The sequence below is a fragment of the Accipiter gentilis genome, chromosome 2 (genome assembly GCF_929443795.1).
Source record: "Accipiter gentilis chromosome 2, bAccGen1.1, whole genome shotgun sequence".
Classification (NCBI taxonomy): Eukaryota; Metazoa; Chordata; class Aves; order Accipitriformes; family Accipitridae; genus Astur; species Astur gentilis.
This window is the reverse complement of record NC_064881.1, coordinates 27,824,198-27,847,586: the sequence shown is the minus strand read 5'-3', so window position 1 is coordinate 27,847,586 and position 23,389 is coordinate 27,824,198. Positions and strand designations below refer to the sequence as shown.

The 23,389-nt window shown below is 39.5% G+C and overlaps 1 protein-coding gene across 8 annotated transcripts in view; it reads left to right on the top strand.

Annotated features, from left to right (window-relative positions):
- Window positions 1-23,389, top strand: part of RUNX1T1 (RUNX1 partner transcriptional co-repressor 1) — a 114,883-nt gene that overhangs the window by 75,848 nt on the left and 15,646 nt on the right. For all 8 annotated transcript variants that reach the window (XM_049821220.1, XM_049821203.1, XM_049821229.1 and 5 more), the window contains 5 exons: window positions 3,104-3,285; window positions 11,412-11,662; window positions 12,947-13,032; window positions 13,673-13,874; window positions 22,010-22,078. In XM_049821220.1, coding sequence (XP_049677177.1) covers window positions 3,104-3,285; window positions 11,412-11,662; window positions 12,947-13,032; window positions 13,673-13,874; window positions 22,010-22,078 — 790 coding nt within the window. The remainder of the gene's footprint in view (window positions 1-3,103; window positions 3,286-11,411; window positions 11,663-12,946; window positions 13,033-13,672; window positions 13,875-22,009; window positions 22,079-23,389) is intronic.

Genomic DNA, 23,389 nt, shown 5'->3' with positions numbered 1-23,389 from the left:
TGTTCTAATGAAGCGTTTTTAATTTAAATTATAATACTGAAATACTTCTGTTGCTAAAGTTTCAAAGAAAGTAGGAACATCCAACAGTAGAAAATTATTAACTAATTACCCGGAGTGAGCACTGAAATGATGAAACAGCCTTTTGGAGCTGTAGCTTCTTTTGCAGGTGCAGAGATAATGTTTTCTTTTCCAGTTAGAACAGTTCATTTCAAAGTGGAAAACAGGTCTGATAGCTGGGTAAAAAACATATTCTCCTCTTCCTATCTGTGATTATGAAAACTGATGGAGGAGGCTAAGACACTACCTAAATCTTGGAAGGATATAAGGCCCAATCCAAAACAAGAGTAGGAGCGTAGTCCAGACACTGAAGTTTTAGAGGACTGTAAGCCAGTAATAACATGTTTGTTTGCAGACAGTGTTTTCCTAACATATATATCTGGCTTCTGGTCGAGAACTGGTTTGTATCTCTTGCACGTAGAGGTGTAGAAGTCTGTCTGCAGGCACCAGCAGCGATGCTGGGAGAAATGTGCTACTGCACGTTGACAGAGCTGCCTCTGCTGTCAGAGCTGAACCTCTGCATAAGCCTTTGTGTCCAAGGCCATTTTGGTTTCACAGTCCGTATGGGCGTGCTTGAGTTGCCTTAGGAGCCTGATCCCTCCCTGCTCACATTAGGGAGAATGTCAGTGCTTCGTTCTGCATCCAGCTTCCCAAAAACTAGTTTTTGTGTATTGGGGCCATGGTGACCAGAAGCAGTCTGTACACTTGACCTAGCCATAAAGAGGTCCCGATTCTTTCTTTTCCAAAGAACCAATTCTATTTTACTATATGGTTTGATAAAGATTGATTAGAATAATGTCTTGAGCAGATTGAAAGTACTTGTGTTTTCAGCTACTGCTTTTCTTCACTTTGAGTTTAAGTCTTTGTCCAAAAGTTGCTTGATGCCATTATAAGCCCAAATTATGAGGCATGTCATTCACAGTTTTCTATAATAACTTCTAAAAAGTTAAGAAACTGAGCAGACCCATGTTTAATAAATATGTTAAAAGTTGTATGGGTCTGTTCTGTGCACAGAAAACATGTTCAATCCATTTAGAATAGAGGATACCCTTAACTGCAAATCTTCATGTTTATGGTTAAAGAGCAAGAATGAACATTTCTTTAGGAAACAGAAAACAAGTAAAAAAAAAAATTACGGTTTTTCTAGCCAGTTCAAAATTTGGTTGTTTCTAGGAGCCAGGAGTGCCCATGTATGAAATAGGTCCCTTTTGTTTGTGATAGTGGATAAGGAACCCAAATGTGTTGTTTTTCCTTTGATTAGTCAACTGCAAAATGGGGACTTCACATTTCTACCTCACAGGTGTGCTAAGTTGTGATGATACATCTTCCAAGTATGCACCACTATTAAAATCCTAGGTCTGATCCTATTATTTCCTCCAGATAGTTATTTGTAAATATATGTAAACTTCTCCAGTCATTTTCTGCCACATTGCAGTTCAGGTGGCTGGGTGTCTTGACTTTGATTCTATGTGAGCTTTTAAAAAATAACAATGAAATTAGAACAAGTAAAAAACCCTGCTCACAAAAGCATTTAAAATGCCTCTCTGTTATGTGGTAGCCCTGGACAAAAATGTGAGAGAGAATAACTGAAAGAAGATATTTCTTTGGTACTTTCACAAAATATTTGTGTTCTCTGGAGGTCTGAAAAGACCTCATGTTCCACAACCGGCTGTCTTCCCATCCTGAGATGAATAAGTGATAGCAGTTGCTGGGGGTTTTTTTGCTGTTGAAAGGTTCATATGTTCTGACTCTATTCTGGCATTTTTTTCTTGCACAGTGGATCTACTCTTATTGTGCAGCAACGGGTGCTGGAGCATTTGCCATTGTTATAATGGTAGCAAAGTAATTTACCAGGATCCTGTGCTCAAAACTTTCTAGAACATCTGCTTTTTGTGCTTGGTTCCGTGCACGATAGTTTCAGAACTTTTTTGACTTAAGAAATATTTTCCTGTTTTAAAAAAAAAAAGGATTATTTCCACGCCTGTGCCCCGGGAGTTATTTCAAAAACAACAGGGAGTTCTTTGTCTTATCTCTAGTTACTAAAGGTCATGAAATCTCATCCAACGCTTGAAAATCCCCAGGCAGCAAGTCATTGTGCACTAGGCATGGAACAAGAGAGGTCAGGGCATATCACCTTATGGCACAAATAAGTATGTAAGAAACGACTTGACTGTCTTAGCATCGATGTATGCATGTGCTGCAAAGAAAGGAAGATGTCTCCCAGGCTGTGTAACTGTCTCTGCTGAGGGGAAGGATGTACAGTTCCACCTCGGTCCCAAATCTGGCAGGAAGTATGACTCAGTATGACACCAGTCAAAATGTGCTACCCAGGGATCAATGAGCATTTTCAGTTCTCTGTGTCTGAGTGCTGGTACTCTCCAGCCCCTGACCCAAGTCCCAGTGGGACCCTGAGAGGAAGGTTAAAAATACTTCAAGCTACATCTGGCTAGGAGGAGGGCAGTAGCCCTCTGGGTGATTTAACTAAAGCTCTGGAACGTGAGATTTTGTTGTCATCTTTATCTTAATGTGTAACTGCAAGTGTAATGGGAAAGCTGAGGGCAGTCCTGTTCTCCCCGAGGCCCTGGAAGGATGGTGACTGTGGCAACTTAACAGAGCCACAGATCCTATGGTTCCGAATGATTTCTAAGTACTAACCGCAGTCCGAATGGGAAACAAGTATTGAAGAAGGTTTGTCTCTCGTTGAAAACTGCTGCTCCATAGGAACTCAGGTTTTGGATAGTAAGAAAGGGGATGAAGTTGGCCAGGGCAGCGCTTTTCCCCTTTTTAAAGAGGTGGGACTCAGGCCTGGCTTTCTCACGGCATTTTCGGTAAACTCCCATCCTTCCATGCGTGCTTACCACAGCCATGACCTGACCCCGTAAGGAGGCTGCCTGCTTTCAGGTAGCTAACCACAGCAGACCTAACCGAGGATTCTTGCCACAGGTTCATCTCAGAGCAGGCTTCCCTTTGATTTCTGATTTGTCTGCCTCACCTCAGTTGAAACTGCCTGCAGGCCGCCCTCTTAACGTGTGCAACGCTCTTGCAGGCCAATCTGCCCCTGCTGCAGCGGGAGCTGCTGCACTGTGCAAGGCTAGCCAAGCAGAACCCAGCCCAGTACCTCGCCCAGCACGAACAGCTGCTTCTGGATGCCAGCACCACCTCACCTGTTGACTCCTCAGAGCTGCTTCTCGATGTGAACGAAAACGGGAAGAGGCGAACTCCAGACAGGTGAGCGCCGCCGCGCCTTTCACGCCCCGCTCAGAAGCGTCCCGCGGGCCGGAGGTGCCGAGCTCCACTAGCGAGGGGGGAGCGTGTGGGCGGGTGGGGGCCTGGGGGAGCTGCGATGGTGTTCCCTGGGTGCGGGTCCTGCCTTCGTTACAGCCGCGCAACGGCCAGGTCACCTTTGTGTGTGTGTGTGTGTGTGTGTGTAGAAGCAAAGAACAGCCTGGGGTGGAAAGGACCTTGAAAGGCCATCTAGTCCAACCCACCTGCAGTGAGCTGGGACATCTTCGACTAGATCGGGTTGCCCAGAGCCCCGTCCAGCCTGGCCTTGAACATGTCCAGGGATGGGGCATCTACCACCTCGCCGGGCAACCTGTTCCTGTGTTTCACCACCCTCGTCGTAAAAAAATGTCTTCCTTACATCTGGTAGTCTGAATCTAACCTCTTTCAGTTTAAAACCATCGCCCCTTGTCCTATCGCAACAGGCCCTGCTTACGCATGTGTACATACACATACATAAATGTATACATAGCTACATATACGTGTACAGAGGTATCTCTGTGCATGTAAGTATAATATGTGCACACACTGAGTCGGGCAGCAAAATCACGTGAAGATACACTGTGGTCGTATCCACGTAGAAGTAATACTCGCCAGCCAGTACCCTACTATTCGGTGCATAGTATTTCTGTGCAGCATAAAGTGATGAGCAGCACATCACTCCAGCTCCATATGCAAGTCCTTTGTATTTGAGGTTTTGTTGGACTAAACAGTAAATATGTGGAAATACAAGGCAAGCTCCAGGGTGCAGTCAGGGCTTTGACTCCTTCTGCTGTGCCATGTTTCCATATCCATATAGCCAACGTGCATAAGCATATTTCTTCCAAGCAGGAGAAATGTTCACTGAAATCGGCTTTGTTGCTGAGCTGAGAAAGAGTCCACGCAGAAACAGGGCAAGTGACTGCGTGTGTGTGAAGTACAGCAGCTTTAGGGATATGGAGCAGTTTTTCTTATTTGAATAAAGTTCTTTTTCTAGTGTTAGAAGAAAATGACTCCTGTGGTTATTTATTTTTAACTGCCTTCCCATGATAGTGTTAGAAATTTGGCTAGCATATACATTTTACCTTTGGGAGGCCCACATATTGGCTTTTTTCTAGTTTTGTTTGCCATGGATTTTACAGTGTGGAAAAATTTTGTAATGCTGCTCTGCCAAATGCCACTAACGGCATGCCCAAAGCATGGCAAGTGTCCTAGTTATCTTTTAAATGAAAAAGGTGAAGATTTGCAAAGCCAAGAAGGCTTGCAAGTTTGTACAGGCGACATTTTTCTGTAGGGACAGGCCGAGATAGCACAAAACCAAAGAGAAAACAAAGCCTGAAAGCTCATAGTAGAATTTTAAGCTTCTCATAGCCAAAAGTGAGCAGTAAAAATTAAAGTAACATAGCCATTAGATAGACGAAAATGTGAAAGTATTTGAAATTAGCTTGCTTTAGATTGTGTTTTGGGGAAATCACTATGGACCAGCAAGAAAATAAAGATACCAGCAGAGAAGCTCTTTTCTGTGTACCCTCTTGTCACCATTTTTCCCTGACAACTAGACCAAACTAAAACACCCATCGGTGTTAACACAAGTCTGCTAACTGATCCAAGAAAGGTGATTAATTTTCAGACATTTCCCATGTAGTCTCTTACTCCGTGCAAAGAGATAAAATTTCCAAAGCTCCCTGGGGCAGTTCTGCTGCATATCCTCAGTCTTTGCAGAGTAGTGTACCAAAATGTCTAGTAAAAAGGCCTCTTAAAATCTTGTGCATCTTGTGAATAACTTAAATATCAGCATGCTGTATTCCAGTGTCAGTAGCAGACACGGTGTTTTTCTACAAGTAGGTAGACACACATTAAATTATCTCATAAGGTCTTGTGAGGTCTTGCTTGACAAAGAATACAGAGGAGAAGAGGGATATGCCTTCCTGACAGCCCTAGCTCACTTTCTTTTCTCTTAATAGAGAGCAGCTTTATTCACTTCTCTCATAAGGCCACAAAGGAAAAATGGGCAATAAAATATTTCCTTTGTTTTTCTTCCTTAGCATTCTGGAATAATACTCCCGCTCTTTGAGACCCAGTTTGACGGTGTTGAATTATAGTTATTTTGTAATAAGTACGGTCTCACCTATGGTACCTTCATTCCTGGTTCCATGGGAGAGGATGGGTGGTGCAGGTAAAGACCAATACAAGAACTTAGTAATGAAAAGACCCTGCATTAGTCTTATAGCAAAAAGGACGTAGGAGTAGCCCATAAGGAGACCGGCAGATCAGAAGAATATTGGATTTTAAAGTCAGCCTTCTTCTTTTAATTAAAACTGAGGCATAGACCTAGAGAGGCTTAAGTCTGATTTATGGATTTTGTTCTGAGAGTTTTGTTGTAGTTAAAATACATAGGTGCTTTTGAAACTCGGAAGTCTCTGCTCAGGAGCAAGTGCCTTTGGCTTCACAACTGAAGTCCCTCTTAGGCTCTGGCCAGCTCGGGGAGTCTTCAGTTCCTCTCCAGGTAGTGATGCAGCTTTTGGGGTGAGGGATAGACAGTGTCACTGCCAGTGTTGTGGGTAAGACCCTGCGTTTGAATTCCCAGGGTCCAGGGAGGGGCTGTTAATGCGGTGTGTCCCACTGGCCTGCACGCTCCAAGGTGCCAAAGCTATCAACTGGCAGCCTCTGTCGACTGCTGCTTGAAATTGGGCTCCTTAGTTCTTGGGAAGTGGCATTTCCGAAAAACCCATCCTTTCTTTTCTGACCTTGAGATTCTTTGCTGTCATGAAAGACCTGGAAAGAGACTGCCCAGCTCACCCCTTGGAATGGTGCCTTGAGCTTAAAAAATAAGTTCTTTTTTTGCAGTATCAAACAATGCTGTCACTGATTAGTCACACCTTCTTCTCCATCGACTGTCATTAAAGCTATACAGAAAAAAATTAAACGCATACGGTAGTTTTGGCTGAACCAAGTTCAGTGGAGTTGTCTCGTGCACTCACGAACATTTGAGCTACAGATTTAATACAAAGAACAAGATCCTGTTGGAAAGATTCTTAAATTTACTGAATGGGAGTTTGCATACCTCTTAATTTGGATAACCTAAGTAAATCAACCATGAAAAACTGTCCTCAGAGTCAGGGCATGCCTAGACTGAGTGAGTATTGAAACCAAATACTTGTCTGGCTTTATACTCATTACACTATTAATTATTTTAATTGTTTATGGGGGAGCAGGAGGAAACACCTGGAAATATATCTACCTTTTTTTTAGATATCTAAGTAGTTTTCAAACTTACTAATAAAAATACAGCAAAAGGTATGAGGCATCCTTAAAGAGGAGGGTTTGCTGTGACTCTGTTGATAGAACATGGGAAAAAAAAAAAAAAAAAAAAGACAAAAAGGCAACATCTTTCCAGGGGAACTAAATGCAGTTGGAATAATTTTTTTCAGAGATATGTCTCTCACTAAAGTAAATTGTGGTATCCTTTTCACGTCCCAAGGGATATGATATATAAATGACATTGTATATAATTTGTATGTTTTAAATATATATATATGTATATATATATCATATATATGTCTCATATACAGATGTGTGTGTGTGTATGATAAATACACGTATATATCAAAAATATATGTGCACACATTCTTCCATATTTGCATTTTTCTTTTGGGCACGAGTAACTGCATACCGTTCATTCCAGTAGAGGTAAAATACAGTAAGGGATTAGGCAAAGGAAGTGGAACATGTGTGTTGCACATAACCACATTCACCTCGTGACTTTTCGTTAAAGAGAATCCACATACAGTAATTTTTTCTGCTTACAATTTCAGAACCTTTTTTGCATATGCATTTTCCAATTCTGGTTATTTATCTGCATATCCAAGTCTACTGTATGTGAGGTTTTATAGAGCAATCTGACAGCAGAGCTTCGTGTTTTACTGAATGTTTTCTTGGTGCATATGGTCTGACACGGATGAGCAGCCACGGTGAGATTTTGGAGTCTATTAAACTAGCTCATTAAAAAGATCAATCTGTTTCTGTAATAACACTGGGAACCATCAGTCACTGCAAGAGAGAAAAACTGACACCTGAGGAGACAACACATTTTGGTAATTTGTTCATGACATGTCATGAACAAAGTGTTCACTATATTTTGTTTACAACTTTTGGAGTTTACGTTCTACTGTAGTAAAGCAAAGGAATTTGGACCAATGTGAGTTTTTATTTTGGTGAATGAATGCTTAGTTATAAATAACATGATTTTAAATACGTTAACCACAAAAGACTTTTTGGTAATCAGTCATCCTTTGAGCTTGCTGGGAAGTGCTTTATGGCACATGAGTGTGTCATATATTGACTCTACATTTATGACAACTGCCTACAAAGTAGGCACAGAATAGCAAAAAAAATCTGTAAGAATAGCTCTAATTTTGAGAAGAAAACAAAAGTGGCCATGATTGTTTTGTGACTTTAGAACGTGCTGCTGTGCTTGCTATATCCTTGGCACCCCTGACAAGGAATTCATGTCAAAGGTACCTGTGCACAGAGACCGACTTTAATAATTCTGTTAAGTAAATATTCTTATTTGAAGAAGCTCCTCCACATCTCAGTAAGGTGAAGGATGCTCACAGGTCTTACAGCTATGCTCCTTCTAAGCCATGTGTAATTATGAGGCGTTTTAAAAGAATTTTCTTAATATGAACTGTTAGCAAGGTAATATTAATCTTTTCTGTAACACAGTATTATAAACAAGATAAGTATTTTATTCCAGCAGAGCATTATCACTTGTTTGGTCATCAAGACTTTATTGTTGGAAGTCCAGTTTAAATCAAAGCATCTTGCACAAATAGCAGATGAACAGCTTTGCTTCCTTCTTGCAAGCTGACTTCAGTGTTCTTTGAAACTGTTGTAATACTCTTGATCAGGTGAAACTCAATTTTCCAGCCAAGGCAGTTTTGCATGGTCAGATTTCCTACCCAGGAAATGATCCATAAACTGCAATAATTTAAAACTGAAATGATAACTTACAAACAACATAAAGTCTGTTAAATGAGTACAGACTAATGACTAGTATCTATTCTGCTGTTTTTAATCTGAGTAAATCATGGCTCCAAGTAAAATGACCCCTTGCATGTTTATAGCTGAAGGACTCCATCTTTATCATATTGCCAGTTTTCCAAACGACAGTGTCGATTTATGTGCATGTCAAGAAAAATGTGACCAACAGGAGCAAGAAAAAGAAAAAACAAGAAAACGTGTCAGTTAGGCTTCCTACGCATTCAGTGTTATTTCCTCTCTACAGCTTGTTGTTGCTTTGGAAAATCAGATGAACATCAGATGAAATCAGATGAAAATTGTGGCAGTTTTGGATTTGGCACTAGTTCTTATATGGGTCTGCCAATTACTGTGAAGCAGGAGTGCCTCCTCAGGCACCTGGGGAAATGCTGCTCTCCCAAGGGGGTGAGACCTAGAAGAATGAGTAGGACAGAAGCAGAATAGTAGGCTTGGTTCGGGTCATCTGAATTATGTCACTCTGCAGTACTTTGTCTTTTATCACTGCATTCAGTACATTCAGATGTAGTAAATTTGCCAGCGATTTGTGTTCTGATGAGACTTTGTGGAAGTTGTTACCTTTTTATATATTTTGTGTGGTCAGAAACACAAGATCAGTTTATGTACATCTCATGCTGGCATTCTGCTAGGTTGTTTATTTGGTCAGTGCGGAAAATAAAACAACAAATTGTAGAATTAAGGTTTTAACACCCAGAAAAGACCTGACAGCTGTTACCCAGCATAATAGCAAAAATAGGAATTTAATTTCAGTAAATGTATTTTCAATGGTAATTTTAATTAATATGTTAGTTAAGCTCAGGGTTCTGGAAGAAAATGGATATGCTGGTGTGTTGTCCAAGCTAATGCAGTGCATTCCAGTTAAGGTAATTAAGTACAAAGCATTCCTAAAAAACCACAGAAGTACCTGTACAGTAAGGCGCAAATATGTACATTTGTATGAAAATGTATGCTTTTAACGTCTAATTAGTGTGCAGAAGAGGAAAACTGGATTCCTACTTGTCACAGTTTTCTGGTTTGCTTTTCCTGCACTGAGTGATCAAAAAAAGTCAAATGTAGTTATTTAATTATTTACAATTTCTCATTTTCCCCCCATCTTAGTTAGAGATCCTTCTAACTTTAACATTAAAGAACTTTGGCAAATGAATAGCTTGGCTTGTACATGCAGGAAAGTCCATTTTTTTGCTTGCATAGTATTTTTACATTTGAAAGACCTGGACACTGAGTTTGAGTACACATGTGCAAAGAAAATACACACCAGCAACTAAATACAAAGCTTGTCTTGGAGAGCTGTCAAAAGCATCACTACCCATTGGGAGTTATTGCAAGCAGTACCATAATGCCAAAAGTCATTAAAAATATATGATGGCCCTCAGGTTTTCCTGATTAGGAGTTTTCACAGCCATCCTGCGTTTGTTTTGGAACAAGGTACGTACTCCACTTTAACAAAGTATGTCTGCCCAAAATCAGAACAGCTGTCCTGCTGTATTGGTGAAAGATTCTCCCCTCTTTGCCAAGTTAAGGTATAATAAAATATATATACCTGCATCTTCTCTGGCATTAGTGATTGTGGTGAGGTCTCTGGAAAATCTCTTTACTCCTGTAAACAGTACAACCCATCGTTTAATTTCCTGCTGGTAATTGCAAGATCTTACTTTGATCCTCTCTCCCACTGGATATTGGCAAAGATTTGGTTTCATCCTTCCTCTCATTGACATTAAAGGAGAACCTATTGAGGGGCAACAATTAATACATTGAGTGTTTCTCCACAGACGGTCCCTCAAGGTTGGTTGGTTTGTGGCGCGGGGTTTGTGGAAGGGCAGTTGGTTTTAACAGCAGGCAAACAAGAAAGTTAGATCAAATTTACCTTCCTGTCAAAGTGAAAAAAAATTGTGTTATTACTAGGAAGATAAATTATACCACCCGTAAATCACAGAGGAGAAAGTTCTCCTTAAAAAAGGCTGGAATATATCAGCTGTTTAACAAAGGGTTTTGGAGGGAGGGATGCCATCTCAACAGTAACCTTTCTGTTCAAAGCTAATATTTTGTGGGTTTTGTTTATTCCAGTGGTACCCCCCCCCCCCCCCCTTCAGTGAAACAAAGCTTCCCTAAAAGGAGTTGTGAACCTGTTGAAGTAACTCTGACGTTTCTTTTTTATTTTAATGGAAAATGAGTTCAGTGCGAGTTCCAGGTTCTCAGGAAGAGGTGCAAAGTAGAGACTTCTTTGGAAATAGCTGATTATGAATTGAATTAATGAGTGTCTGTAAGGTAAAAACCTGCCCTTCTCCCTGATACCTCTTCAAAGTTGCCTGAGCATAAAACCCCTGCCCAAGAGTAATGGAGTGGGAAATCTTGAACATTATTGAGGACTTGAGTCTAACCACATCTTCCTGTAAAATTAATGACAGTCACAGGACCTTCCACTGAAATAGCCCAGATGGTACAAAAATGTTTGAAGAAAGCATTTCTCATCATCTAGCGTCAGTCTTGTCCAAAGTCTCAGTATGACACTGATCTTGATGTGAGCTTGTCCTGACATATATATAGCCAAGCTTCAGCACACTGACACGCACTACCTTAAGACTGGATGCTATCCTCTTGAAGAAACCACATCTCTTTAACTGCAAATTTCCCCTAATCACTGCATGCTATAACACTACTGCAAGTAGGAATTTATCGGCCTCTAGCTTCATGTATCAGTTGATTGTTTCAGCTCTGCAATTACATGTGTATCCATCCCATCAGCCGGTGATTTCGGCGAAAGCTGCTCGTTCTCCAGCCCAACTCTTTTAAGCTGCTCCATCAGAAGGCTCACCCTGCTAGTACTTCTCAAGTTACAGGGACAGTTAGACAAGGTGAATGTGTCCTTCATATATCTTGAATCAGCAGTGTTATGAAATGTTCTGCAACACCAGACACTTGGAGCAAAGTGAAAGAACAAGCTTTAGTTCCTGAAGCTGCACATGTAGGTGGGGGTGCGTGTTCCTAAGCAGCTCTGCTCACTAAGTGAATTAAAGTTCCTTTGCTTTGTTTTTCAGAACCAAAGAAAATGGCTTTGACAGAGAGCCTTTGCACTCAGAGCATCCAAGCAAGCGGCCCTGCACTATTAGCCCAGGCCAGCGGTACAGTCCAAATAATGGCTTATCTTATCAGCCCAATGGTCTGCCTCATCCCACCCCACCTCCACCTCAGCATTATCGTTTGGATGATATGGCCATTGCCCACCACTACAGGGACTCATACAGACACCCCAATCACAGGGACCTCAGGGACAGAAACAGACCTATGGGTAAGGCATGTTGATTTTCTGCATTGTTTTTCTTTAGGTTTCTCTTTTCCTTGTAATTGTATTCTGTAATATGAATGGGGGGTGGGGGGGCTCTGCTTAAATATACCTGCCATTCAGATGTAGTCTTTATAACTGTTTGTCCATCTAGCTGCTTCTAATGGCCTTATTTCAGATTCATATTTGTAAAAGTGGATTGAATTGTGTCTTTGCTACACTCTAAAGCAAGAGAGTCAGAAGGAGGAGGAACCCATGCTTTCACAGCTTCGTAGATGACATGGACACTCAGGTGTCTGGCGGGCAAGGATAGGTAGAGCCTTTTATTTTTCTTCTAATGCCACATTTGTGAGGATGACAACATCCATAGAGCTTAATTTCAGCTTAGACTAGAGGAAAGCTATTAGTCTTTGGAGAAGTGTTTTTGTGTGTGACATCCCACGAGTGCGGTGCAGCATGGGGATGTCTGCAGAGGATGCGAACAGCAGAAGCACCAGCCACACCTCACACAGCACGTTTTGGTTTAACGGGGTGTCTGATGCTCTTGGATTTGCCTGGCTTGCTTCACATCTGCATTTACTATTCTCCCTTGTTTTAAACAAATCTTCAATAAAAGAGGAACATTTACAAATATTCAGCATCTGTATAGAGGAGGCTAAACAGAACAAGTGTCAGTTCCTCTTGAGTGTTGATAATAAATACTGGCTTGGTTGTATCATGTTGTCAGCTGCTCTGATATATGTGCTACATTTTAACCACATGTTGTTTAAACATCTGTGAAGGGATGAACCCTTAATGATGCTCTGTTGACATTGTAGTAATTACTGCATTTAGTGAAATAACATTGAGTTTATACTAATATTTTTTCAACTCTCTGAAGTACAGTTAGTATTCGATACACTGAGTTACCAAATAATTGTCTTGCTGACTTCTTCAAGTAGTGCAAATGAAAAAATATACATTGTATTATATATTATATGTATATAATTGTATATAGTCAGAAAGGGTTATGTCCATTTTTGAGAGATCAGCTTGCAATCTACAGAATTTGCAGAGTTGAAGACATTAAATTGAGTAAAACAGTAGCATCTTGTGTGGGGAAAAGTGCTAAAGAGATCTTGGAGCAAAGTTTTTAAGCAGCCATTAATTTTTGTGGTGACATTCCTGGTACTAGACCAGGTAATGTATGATGATATATTTGTCTGATAGGCTCTTTTTTTTCCCCTCTCCACCTCCTCCACCACCAGAGGATTCCCAACATTGTAAACATGATTTGCTCCTCTTTGGCAGGGTTGCATGGCACACGTCAAGAAGAAATGATTGATCACAGGCTAACAGACAGAGAATGGGCAGAAGAGTGGAAACACCTTGACCATGTAAGGGCTAAATGTACTCTTACGTATATAATTGTCTGAAAGGAGCCCTTCTAAGATAGGAATTTAAAATTTTTCTTTTAAAACAAATCTGAATCCCAGGACAAGTTTAGAAAGCATTGGTGATTAAATCAGAGGGCTTAACATTCCCCATTAGGTACCTCATACCGGGCTTTGCTGTTAAGTGCCTCTTACAGTATCCTAATTATTACAGGCTGCCAAAAGAGGAATGGACTTGACTGTATCAACCCTGGATCTGGGACACATTGGATTTGTTCTTTGAATTTATTAGCTCTTACAACATTTGTAGGCATCAGTTCTGGACCAGATCTCCTGGTCTCTGTGGTGCCATGTGATACTAGTGGTGGGACTACAGTCTGTTCAGTCTTTTCCTCCTTGTCTTCGCTCTATCCCCCAGAAATCTGTAACTGTACAGTTTAGGATCACCAGTTAAACAGGAAGGGATTGTCATTCTTAAAACAAGACTAGAATTTTTCAGCTGTATTTGAAAATACAGTGAAAGACTCCTTCATTATTAAACCCCAGGCACTCAGCACATTAATGCTTTCTTTTCTTTTTTTCTGTCAGTTTATGAATAAAATGCTCTTTTTTGTTTCTGTTCTCCATCTACCACTGTGAATAGCTGTTAAACTGTATAATGGACATGGTGGAAAAAACTAGGCGATCTCTCACTGTACTACGGCGATGTCAAGAAGCAGACCGTGAGGAGCTTAATTACTGGATACGGCGGTACAGTGATGCAGAAGATTTAAAAAAAGGCGGTAACAGCAGCAGTAGTCATTCCAGACAGCAGAGTCCAGTGAATCCAGATCCAGTTACATTAGGTACAGTATCCTTATTAAAAATTGTTTACCAGTCCTCTTTCAGCTCAGCCAAATGCTAGATGAAGTTTGTATTTGCTCTTCTGCTTCTTCTTCCATGATAGCGATGAAATATTCCTCTCTGCTGACTACTGAATTAACCATAACTCTTATGCCCTAATAGTCATGTTTACATGTGGAATAGTTTGGGGTTTTGGGTGATGCTTGGTGATTTGCTTTCCATTCAGCAATGTCTGACAGTGGTGGGACGGGCGGATAGACTGTCATGTAGGGATGGCAGAGCAGTGAGATATGCACTGAGTCTCCGTCCCTTCCGTCTCCCTCCCTTGCCTGCTTGATTAAGGAAATCTGTAGGTGCTTCTGGATTGTTAGCACTGTGAAAACAAGGGCTTTCACCTTCTCAAATCCAATGACTTGGAAATTGTCTTTCTAGGGAAATGAAGGGAGATACAAAGATAGGGCCGCTACTTAGCTGTACTTGGTTTCCATATAAGAAAGAAGCAACATCTGGGATGCCCACAGCCACGCACACGTGATCCTCCTAGGTCCGTGTCCACTGCTGCAGCTCACACAGGTGTGTCTGAGCTAGTTTGGGTACTGCTTGCTGGGTAGTTACACGGAGCCACTCAGAGCTCGGCTCAAGCTGCAAAACCCAAGGAGCAGACCAAGCAGTTGAACTCCCACCTCCTGCAAACCTTCACAGTCACAGTCGCATGATACCTCGCACAACTACTCCAAGATGACTCTGCTATAGAAAACCAAGCTTTTATTTTGTGGGCTTTCTGTAATTTATTAATATGTTGGCCTGCTTCTACCCCATCCCCTCACTTTTATGACAGGTGTGGTAAAGAAGCAGATCTTGGTGATGCTTTTTCATTGTTCTCTACTCTTTTGAAGAGAACAGCAAACTATGATTGCTTGTCTAATATTTATATTTAAAAAAGTAAATTGTCTGTATCAAATGCCATCTACTCAAAATCATCATAAACTGTGGTCACTAGTAGAACTGCACGTGTGTGGTACTTTGCAACTATATTTTATTTAAAGTTGTGTTTTCCTTTTGCCCGTAAGAGTAACTTATTAAATCTAAAACTTACTTAATTGCAAATAGAAAAACAGAAAACCAAATCTAATGCCTTCTCCATCTTCCTCTTGGTAGATCTCTAGAGTTATCACTGTAATATTTAGTGCCTCTTGATAACAAACAACCTTTTTTGTGTGTGTGTCAAATGATCTGGGCCAATAGCTCTATACATTAGCTTCAGTCGGTGAAAGGAAGGGTTATGGAAATGTTGTTCCCAACTTCACCTAGTAAGTCTAGTCCTCAGAGGAGCCCTTCTCAGAAAGAAGCATTCAGGTAATGGCTTGTACAAATAGTGTTAAGTGTAATGTAAAGAAAGACTTATAAACATGGCATCTGAAACGCTGATCACATCTGCAGCTTCGGGAAGAACACTTGTGAGGAAGCCCCTAGATCAAAGGCAGTGGCGCCCTTCTCTAGTAAAGCTAAGATGCAAAAAGAGCCAGGCCATGGTCCTTGAGTTTTTGTAAGTTCCCCAAAGAAACTGGAACTCAAGACATTCATCAAAACTTTCTAGATAATAGTACAATCCATGAAAAATAGTCACAACAAGAGCAACAGAAGATAAAATGAAGATCAAACATACAATTAGATCCCTATATTATCATTTTGTTTGTGTATTTGTCAAGATGAATTCTTGGAAACGGCAAAGTCTGCTTGCTTAAAAAGACATTATATGGCATAGCCTTTGACATTGGACACACCAGTCACCTCTGCAGTACTATGGGTAGAACCGAACTGGTGGGAGTGAGTCCATTTCAATTTTAACACGTCCATTTTGGTTATTTGTCTTTAAAAACTACTTCCGAGACTCATGGACATGAAACTTTGATCGCTTCAGTGATGTAGCATCCACGTCAATCTTAAATATTGATAAGAAGTGCTTTTATGTCTGACATAAGGCAGAAAATATTTACTTCCGAGTCTATAGAAAGGTGATCCTTATGTTTCCTCAAATCTTGTAGTAATCTAGTTAACAAAATGAAAACTCCTAACATTCAGAGGTATAATAAAAATTGAAGCAGTGTCTGTGAGCTTTGAGAAGCTGTTTTGTTTAGGGCTTTTTATTTTAGGTTTGAAGTGAGGAGGAAGGGGTTGAAAAAAATCCTCCAATATTTTAATTAAAGTGCCACAACATGTAAATATTGTTTTTTGCTGCAGGGATTCTAAATGTCAGTGATTCCCCTTTGTCCTTTTTTTTTGTTGGTTTGTTTTGTTATTAAACAAGGTAATCCACCTTTTATATCCATCTTGTCATATCCACTAGCAAGAGGAAAAAAAAGGAGTCCATATGGCTACATTGTTTATGCCTTTGTTTCTTTTTCTTTATGATTAAAATATTATCACTGAGATGGTAAGTTCTTACTATAAACAGTATGCCATGGTCTTGATAGAGAGCTCTCGCCGAAAAACTCTTTGAGCTGAGATTTAGCATCGATAGTTTGTGTCCAAAAGAAATGGAAGAAAATTCTGGTCGTCATTTTGAACCAGTAGACCTCTTTTTCTGCCAAAGATTTTTGTGCTTCTTTTAATTTGACATCCCTGTAAATCATGTTGAGCTTGACAGTTTGCAGTATCTGATCGCTATTTTTCTGTTGATATTTTTAATTAAGAAATCAAATTAAATACTTGATCATTCATTTTAATGCAGTATAATCCAATACACGCATTAGCCAGCTACCACATGTTACAAGCTCTCATTATTCTCTGAGAGTGTGTTGAAGGTAAGATGGGTCCATTCTTTTCAGTCTGAATAATACATGTTTATGAAAGTCTAGAAATGACTCAGGCTTTATATATATTCACTTGATGAACTGTGATGGTCTATGAAGTGAATAATACATCATCAGACTCCTCCATTTCTGCTGAAGAATTTCAGTACTACATACTGCAGCAGGACTGCAACTTTCATCCTAATAGTGAATAATTACACATATCAGACATTGTATACTGAAATACACACAGTCAGATAAATTAAAGATGAGGGTTCTTCAGCATCGTGGGTTATAAACAAGATCTATAACCTTATTGAGTGCAGCTGTGGCTCTAGATAAGTGCTGTAGGCACACATCAGGTCTGCAGCGATGTTGATATTTTGTGTCTGTTGAATTTATCTGAATGGAAATCTTACAAAATAGAGTTTGAAATCTCCAACTGAAGTGTGCCAATACCTGCAGGATTTGCTCCAGGAAGCCAGGATTCTCAGAAGTGTATGAGTTTGTCAAAAACACATAGGTTAGCCATTTCTTAATACATTTTTAAATGTTAACCCCCGCAGAGCTAGTTTATATTTTATCAAAGGTTGTTCACCCTTGTCCTTTCAGTGCCAGCCAGGGCATTCCTGCCAATACATGTCTATTCATGCTGTGATTATAAAATCTTTCCTTTGCCATTTGCAGATAATCAGCATTGCTGTGATATGCACGATATTCTCAACATGAGCTAACAGGAATGCTGTGAATACCACAGTAACATCTATAACTTGTAATTCCAGAAAGTAAAGCCTCTGTAATACTGGTCACTGATGATATTAAGTATTGCTCTTAATCCACTCGTTGCATGGGAGGTTTGGGCTGGATTGTGGCGTACTGAATTACATGCTGTTAGAAAGGGCTACAGCTGCAGAAATATTGCACATTTGTATTCTCAGTACTCAGTTCTGACTTGGTCTTGGCTGAAGATGATTTGGTAATACACTACCTGTGCGGTTTTCCTTTTCTTTTTAAATGAGAAGACAACTGTATTTTTAATGCAATTTCACATGTGTTCAAGGAGTGCTGTAATAGCCACAAAAATGAATTAGAGGGCAAAGAAGGGCAAAGATATACATAAAAATACTTGAAACTCATGCCCCCCGCCCCCCAACAAGATTAGCAAGGTAGTCTCATTCAGTATTACACTTCTTCAGATTTGAATCTATGTATTTCATTAATTGGAGTGGCACACTTCTGAGCTTGACTTTTACAAACAAGGCAGTGAATGTATTTGATATTTGTTGCTCTGAGAAGTTTTCTGTTTGTTGTCTGTGTCCTACCAGTAATAAATACCCTTTATTATAGGGTAGAATGAAGCAAAACTTGCATATGACATATGAAAAGCATATAAATACATACAAAAGCATATATATTTCATATATGAAATAATCCAGAATTCAAGGCTGGTTATATACAGCTTTTATTATTTTTGAGCCCTAATGTTCACTATGGCATATAGGATATTGTTGTCACTGCCAGTATTTTCATAAATACAAAAAATTCTAAAAGATCCTCAAGAGATCAGCTGTTCATCTGCGTTTCTTAATATTTTGTTGTTATAGGCTTGGATGTCATTGTCCAGTGATACTCCATTCTTTTGTATTGTCAACCCATCTTCTGTTCTCTCTTTCCAAATATGGATTAGGTTTTTGACAGTTTTGAACACATCTTTTCCTTTTAAGTCTTTCTATTCTGTTTTCTTGGGTTTGGTCCTTATTATCATGTGAGAGTTCATATCCTTTATTTGGTCCTAGCTTTTCGTCTCATTTTCACTTCCCAGACCCATATTTATTTCTGCTCTTACAACTTTCCACGTCTCTCTCTTTCAGTACTTTCAGCACCTATTCTCTTTAAGACTACCAAAAATAATCAGTCTACAAGATATTTTTACTCATTAAACTGCAGAAACCTGGTTGATCAATTAACTGTCAATGATTCTTATGGCTGAATGCGTTCTTGAAATAAATACACCAGGGCCCATATGGAGCCCAGCACCATATTGTGACAAGAGGATTTTTTTTGGTGAATGTTTTCTTTCTTATTAAAAAAATATATCCAGGATAGACTAAAAATAGTACTTTTTCTATATATTTTACAAAATAATACATTATGTTGTTCCCTGCTGTTCAATACAATGTGAGGGCTGAAACCGAGACCAATTTTTGTGTCTTTTCCTCATGTGTATTCTTATGTCCCAGTCCAACAACTTTCTTGCTGAAAAGTTTATTTCACATTAAAATCAGAAAATAGAAAATTCCCAAAACATTTTTGATTTCAAAATCTATTGTATTTTTACTTCATTTAAGCTCTTCACAGACAAATACTGATTACTCTCATGTATATATGCTTTTTATTTTCCTTTTTGGGCTTTTTCATCTGGTTCGGTAGGAACCAGATTGATTATCAACAAGTGCTTTCAAACCATGCCTTGCCATGAATTTCAAGTAAATTCAGTAGTGTACATCCCATTGTTCTGCATAATAACATCGTTGAATTTTAACCATTAACAAACCTTTGTATTATTATGTCTGACACATAATGCCTTTTCTGTTATCCATTTCTGTATGAGCTGCCTTGTCACTTCAGGTTATTCCTAGTTTTGTCTGATTTAATTCAGTTTTCTTCCAGGCAGAATTTACTTTGACTTCTAGGTGCTGCAGCCAGTCAGTTAATACAATGCATTTTCCTCATTATGGCTTTTTGCAGTTGGTTTTACTTTTAGTATTTTAAGGACTTCACTCAATTGTGTTATTTTTGTTTTGAGTTGCTAAATGTCCAAGTTAAGATCTTATGTGTTTTAGTTTTAGTAAGCAAGTTCTGTGATTCTTAACCTGAAAGACACCTTACCTTAAAAACAATAGTAATAGAAGACTTACATTCTCTGGTCATGTCCTGTAGTTTAGCCCCCAAAAGAAGATTATTTGCATGGACTCATCACCACTGACTAAACAACAGCCATGTTAATAATATTTTTCTTGCTTAGAAAATATGGTTTTTATTATCTTCATAAGTGCTTCTTGTCTTGTTTTTGTGCACCATTCCAAACTATGGGAAAGTCTCTCACAAGCTCTTGATTTAATTCTTCTTGCAGAGGATCTCATTCCTCATGTAAATAATTTGTGGTTGGAATAAGAGCTTGATTGATGTTTATGTTTTGGAAATTTTAACAATTAGCTGGCAATCTGGTCATTTATGTCATTGAATTCCATTTTTGGAAAGTCATGTGTACTAAAAAATCAGCTTCACATCTCTTTATTTTTAATACTCAGTACCACGAAAGGACTTAAATCAAGGTTGTGATCCCCTTGCAGTAGATGGTACCTTAAATAGCAGACAGGAAAACTCGAAAGTATAAGACATGAACGCAACAAACCCCTTGTTTTGCCACATTAGGAGTTGGGTTGGGTCTTTTCCTTCAGGTATTGCAGGAAGAGCACATGAGAGTGTTTTAATTTTTTGCCTTTTTTTCCCCCTGAGGTTTCAAGCAATGTTTTCTGCTGCTGCCTCTGTCCCTGACTGAACTGGCACTGTGCCCATAAGTCTAAAAACCTCCAAGGGATGAGAGAAGTGTACATAGTGATACCTGTCATCTCCAGAATCATATAAGCCAAGTGAAACTGAGAATTTTCCCATTTTCAGCATCAGGTCTGAAGTCCTCTATCAAGTCAATTAAACCAATGTAAATAGTTAGCTGTTTTGCAGAAGCTTGCACACACCCCCACCATCATTTTATGCTCGAGAGGTGTGAAATTCTGCCTACAAAAATCCATTTTATTTTCATCCCATACTTTAGTGACAAACAGAAGCTGGGGAAATCCACTCAGCTGCCTGTCAGATGGGAAGATTCAGTCCACCCTGTCGGTGTCTGCAGATTCATGTGCTAGAAACTGCATCTGCGAAACAGTGTGCAGGGATTGGGATTCCCTACTCTCTGTATAGCTGAAGTGGCCCGTCACTTCCACCTTTGTTAGCTGTATGTGATACTGAATGTCGTCTTTTACATGTACTTAAGTTTCTGTAGCCTACTGTATATAAACAGTATTGCATGCATATGTATGGTGGTGTAAAAAAATGATCTGCAAAACCTAATGATTCAACCTTTTTATTAAAAATACTACTTTTTGACCATGTTAGCAAATAATAGCTTTAAGATGAATGTATTTACTAAAAATTAGTATTCAAAGCGTGGCATATATACTTTTGTTAAGTTTCAAACTCAGACATCAAACGGGATGTTTAATTTCTAGCAACATCTCTAAAAAGATTCAAAGCTTACCTCTAATGTAATAAATCAAGCTCTTTTATTTTGACAATTGAATTCTGTCACACAGGCAATGGTAATCACGGCATTGAAGTTACCTTTATGTGTTTTGTTTTGTTTTGTTTTAATTTCCTCTCTATTACTTTGAAAAATAGTTAATCAGTTTTTAAATTGTATTTGGAAGGAGCAACTTTTCATCTGCTGAGAATCTGTATGCTAAATTTCAGGCCAAAGTGAATTTTCTTTCTGTATTGTCTGATCTTGTGTCTTTGAAGTCCCTGTGCAAGGGATCTTGCTGATTTCAGAGCTCTTAGGCTCAGGCCCAGAGGTTAAACCCTGGAGGAGGGGGGGAAGAGCTGTCAAAATGTGATTGAAATATATGGATGAATTACGAGCTTCAGCTCCAGTGAGGTTGTTTGGCAGCGTATGTATTTAGGGGCTTAACCTAAAGTTAAAGGTCCTGTTTTTCAAACTCGTGCAGCTGCAGTTACCAACATGGGCTCAAATATAGGAAAGTGTAGCTCTGAACATAGAGAAACACCCCTTTCTTTTTCTGTGGACAGCTTATTTGATCACTGGAATGACATGTTGGCTTTTATCTCCGCTCATCAGTAGCCATTCTGCTTTCACAGAGCAGAAGTGCCAAACCCAGACTGTTGCCCTCTTTCTTTTTCCTTTTCATAAACATAATGACAAAGGATGAAGCACGTCACTCCCTCAGTTGGTCTTGCAAAGCCAGCCTTAAAAGCATGGAAACTGTCATATAGAGTTGACTTGAAATGCTGTAAAATAAAAATAAAGCAAACTAGTTTCAGCTTGGCTTAAGATGAGACATTTGAGTCCTAAACATTGATCTGGTCTGTGACGTTTTTGAGCGATGGCCATAGCATCCGTTTTAGTTTGAGTAAAGAAAAACTTACTGTGATTTTTTTGTCTGAGCAATAAGTAAAGGGAAAAGGTATTTCTCTAAGTCTTGTTCTCAACAAGCAAGCATTGCTTATGATGCTCTTTCTTTCTCCCTCCGCACCCCCTCCTCCTGCAGAATCGCATCGGGAATTCCTTCACAGGCCTGCATCTGGATACGTGCCAGAGGAGATCTGGAAGAAAGCTGGTAAGACTGTTTAAAAACACCAGCTTAGTCTTCTGGCAGCTGTGTGCAGTTGTTAATGCACTGATGGGGGGGGGGGGGGGAGGGACGGAGAAAAGGGAAAAAAAGGGCTTACTAGTAACAAGAAGAAATTGTGTTTAATAATCTTAAACTGGAACTGATTGGGACATGAAATAGTCTTTATAATAGAATCATCTGCTGCTATAGTTAGGGGGATATCAGCACTTCCATTAAGGACCCCTATTTTCAGGGTTTATAATGGTTTCAGACTGAAACTTGATATGCTAAAGTTTCAGTCTGTTAGCAATTTTAAAAAAAAAGTTTGTGTGGGGATTTTTTTTTTTTTAAGGTTCTTACCTATTTAAGGTAAGAATTCCCAAAGGAAGGGAAAGAACCTAAGTATACCTGTTAAAGAAAAACCTTCAGCTATGCAATATAACCATTCTTAATTTTAAAAAGATTTTGTGCCTGTCAGCCCCCAGTGAAGTCTGTGCTCGTAAACCCACAAAATTTTCAATGAAGTAAGCAAGATTGCATCTCTGCAGCTGCTCTGGGTGGTTGCATGGGTACTGACAGCATCTTCCTCGAGCTTGGAAAGCACCATGGGCAGACGCTGTGGTTGTGCAGAGTTTTCTTCAACACTTTGAAGCTCTGCCTGAGCACAGGAGTTTCCTGGCGAGGATCCCATTGCGGTGCTGGAGCTAAACCTTTGCTCTTTTGACGTTGATACCAGAGCTTCCTTGTTTTCAGAGGGGCCAGGAGGTAGCTCTTGAACTCCAGAGAGGTAGTTGAGCTTCTATATATACACTCATACACCGCACCCCCACCCCCACCTTTTGAACACCTGTATAACCGTGAAGTCTACAGCAGCTGTCTGAGCAGGAGTTAATGATTAAATCGCAAATATGCAGCAGTTCTGATGCTTTCTGATCAAGTCTCCTGTAACTGCTTGCTGCTTTTTGGTGTATTTTAAACTAGATACAGAGCATTTGTGTAAAAATGTTATGCTGGCATATCGTTGCATCAGACAAGTAGTTGTGGGTTTTGTGTGATGTGGGTTTATTATGTGAAGTCTACATTTGCCAATATGTTAATTAATATTTTTGGAACTATTGTGTTTTTTATGAAAAATAACAGAACAACCTACATATTTTTCTTTTGTCCGAGGAAAGTGTAAACTTTGTAACTCAATGCCCAAAAGTATTTTTATAGTTTGTTTTGCTGTATTTATGTTAACATCTTAAATGACAAATAAGAAAAAAATATGCGGTGCTGGGGAATCTCAGTAAGAGAAGCATTATTCAGTTGAATTTC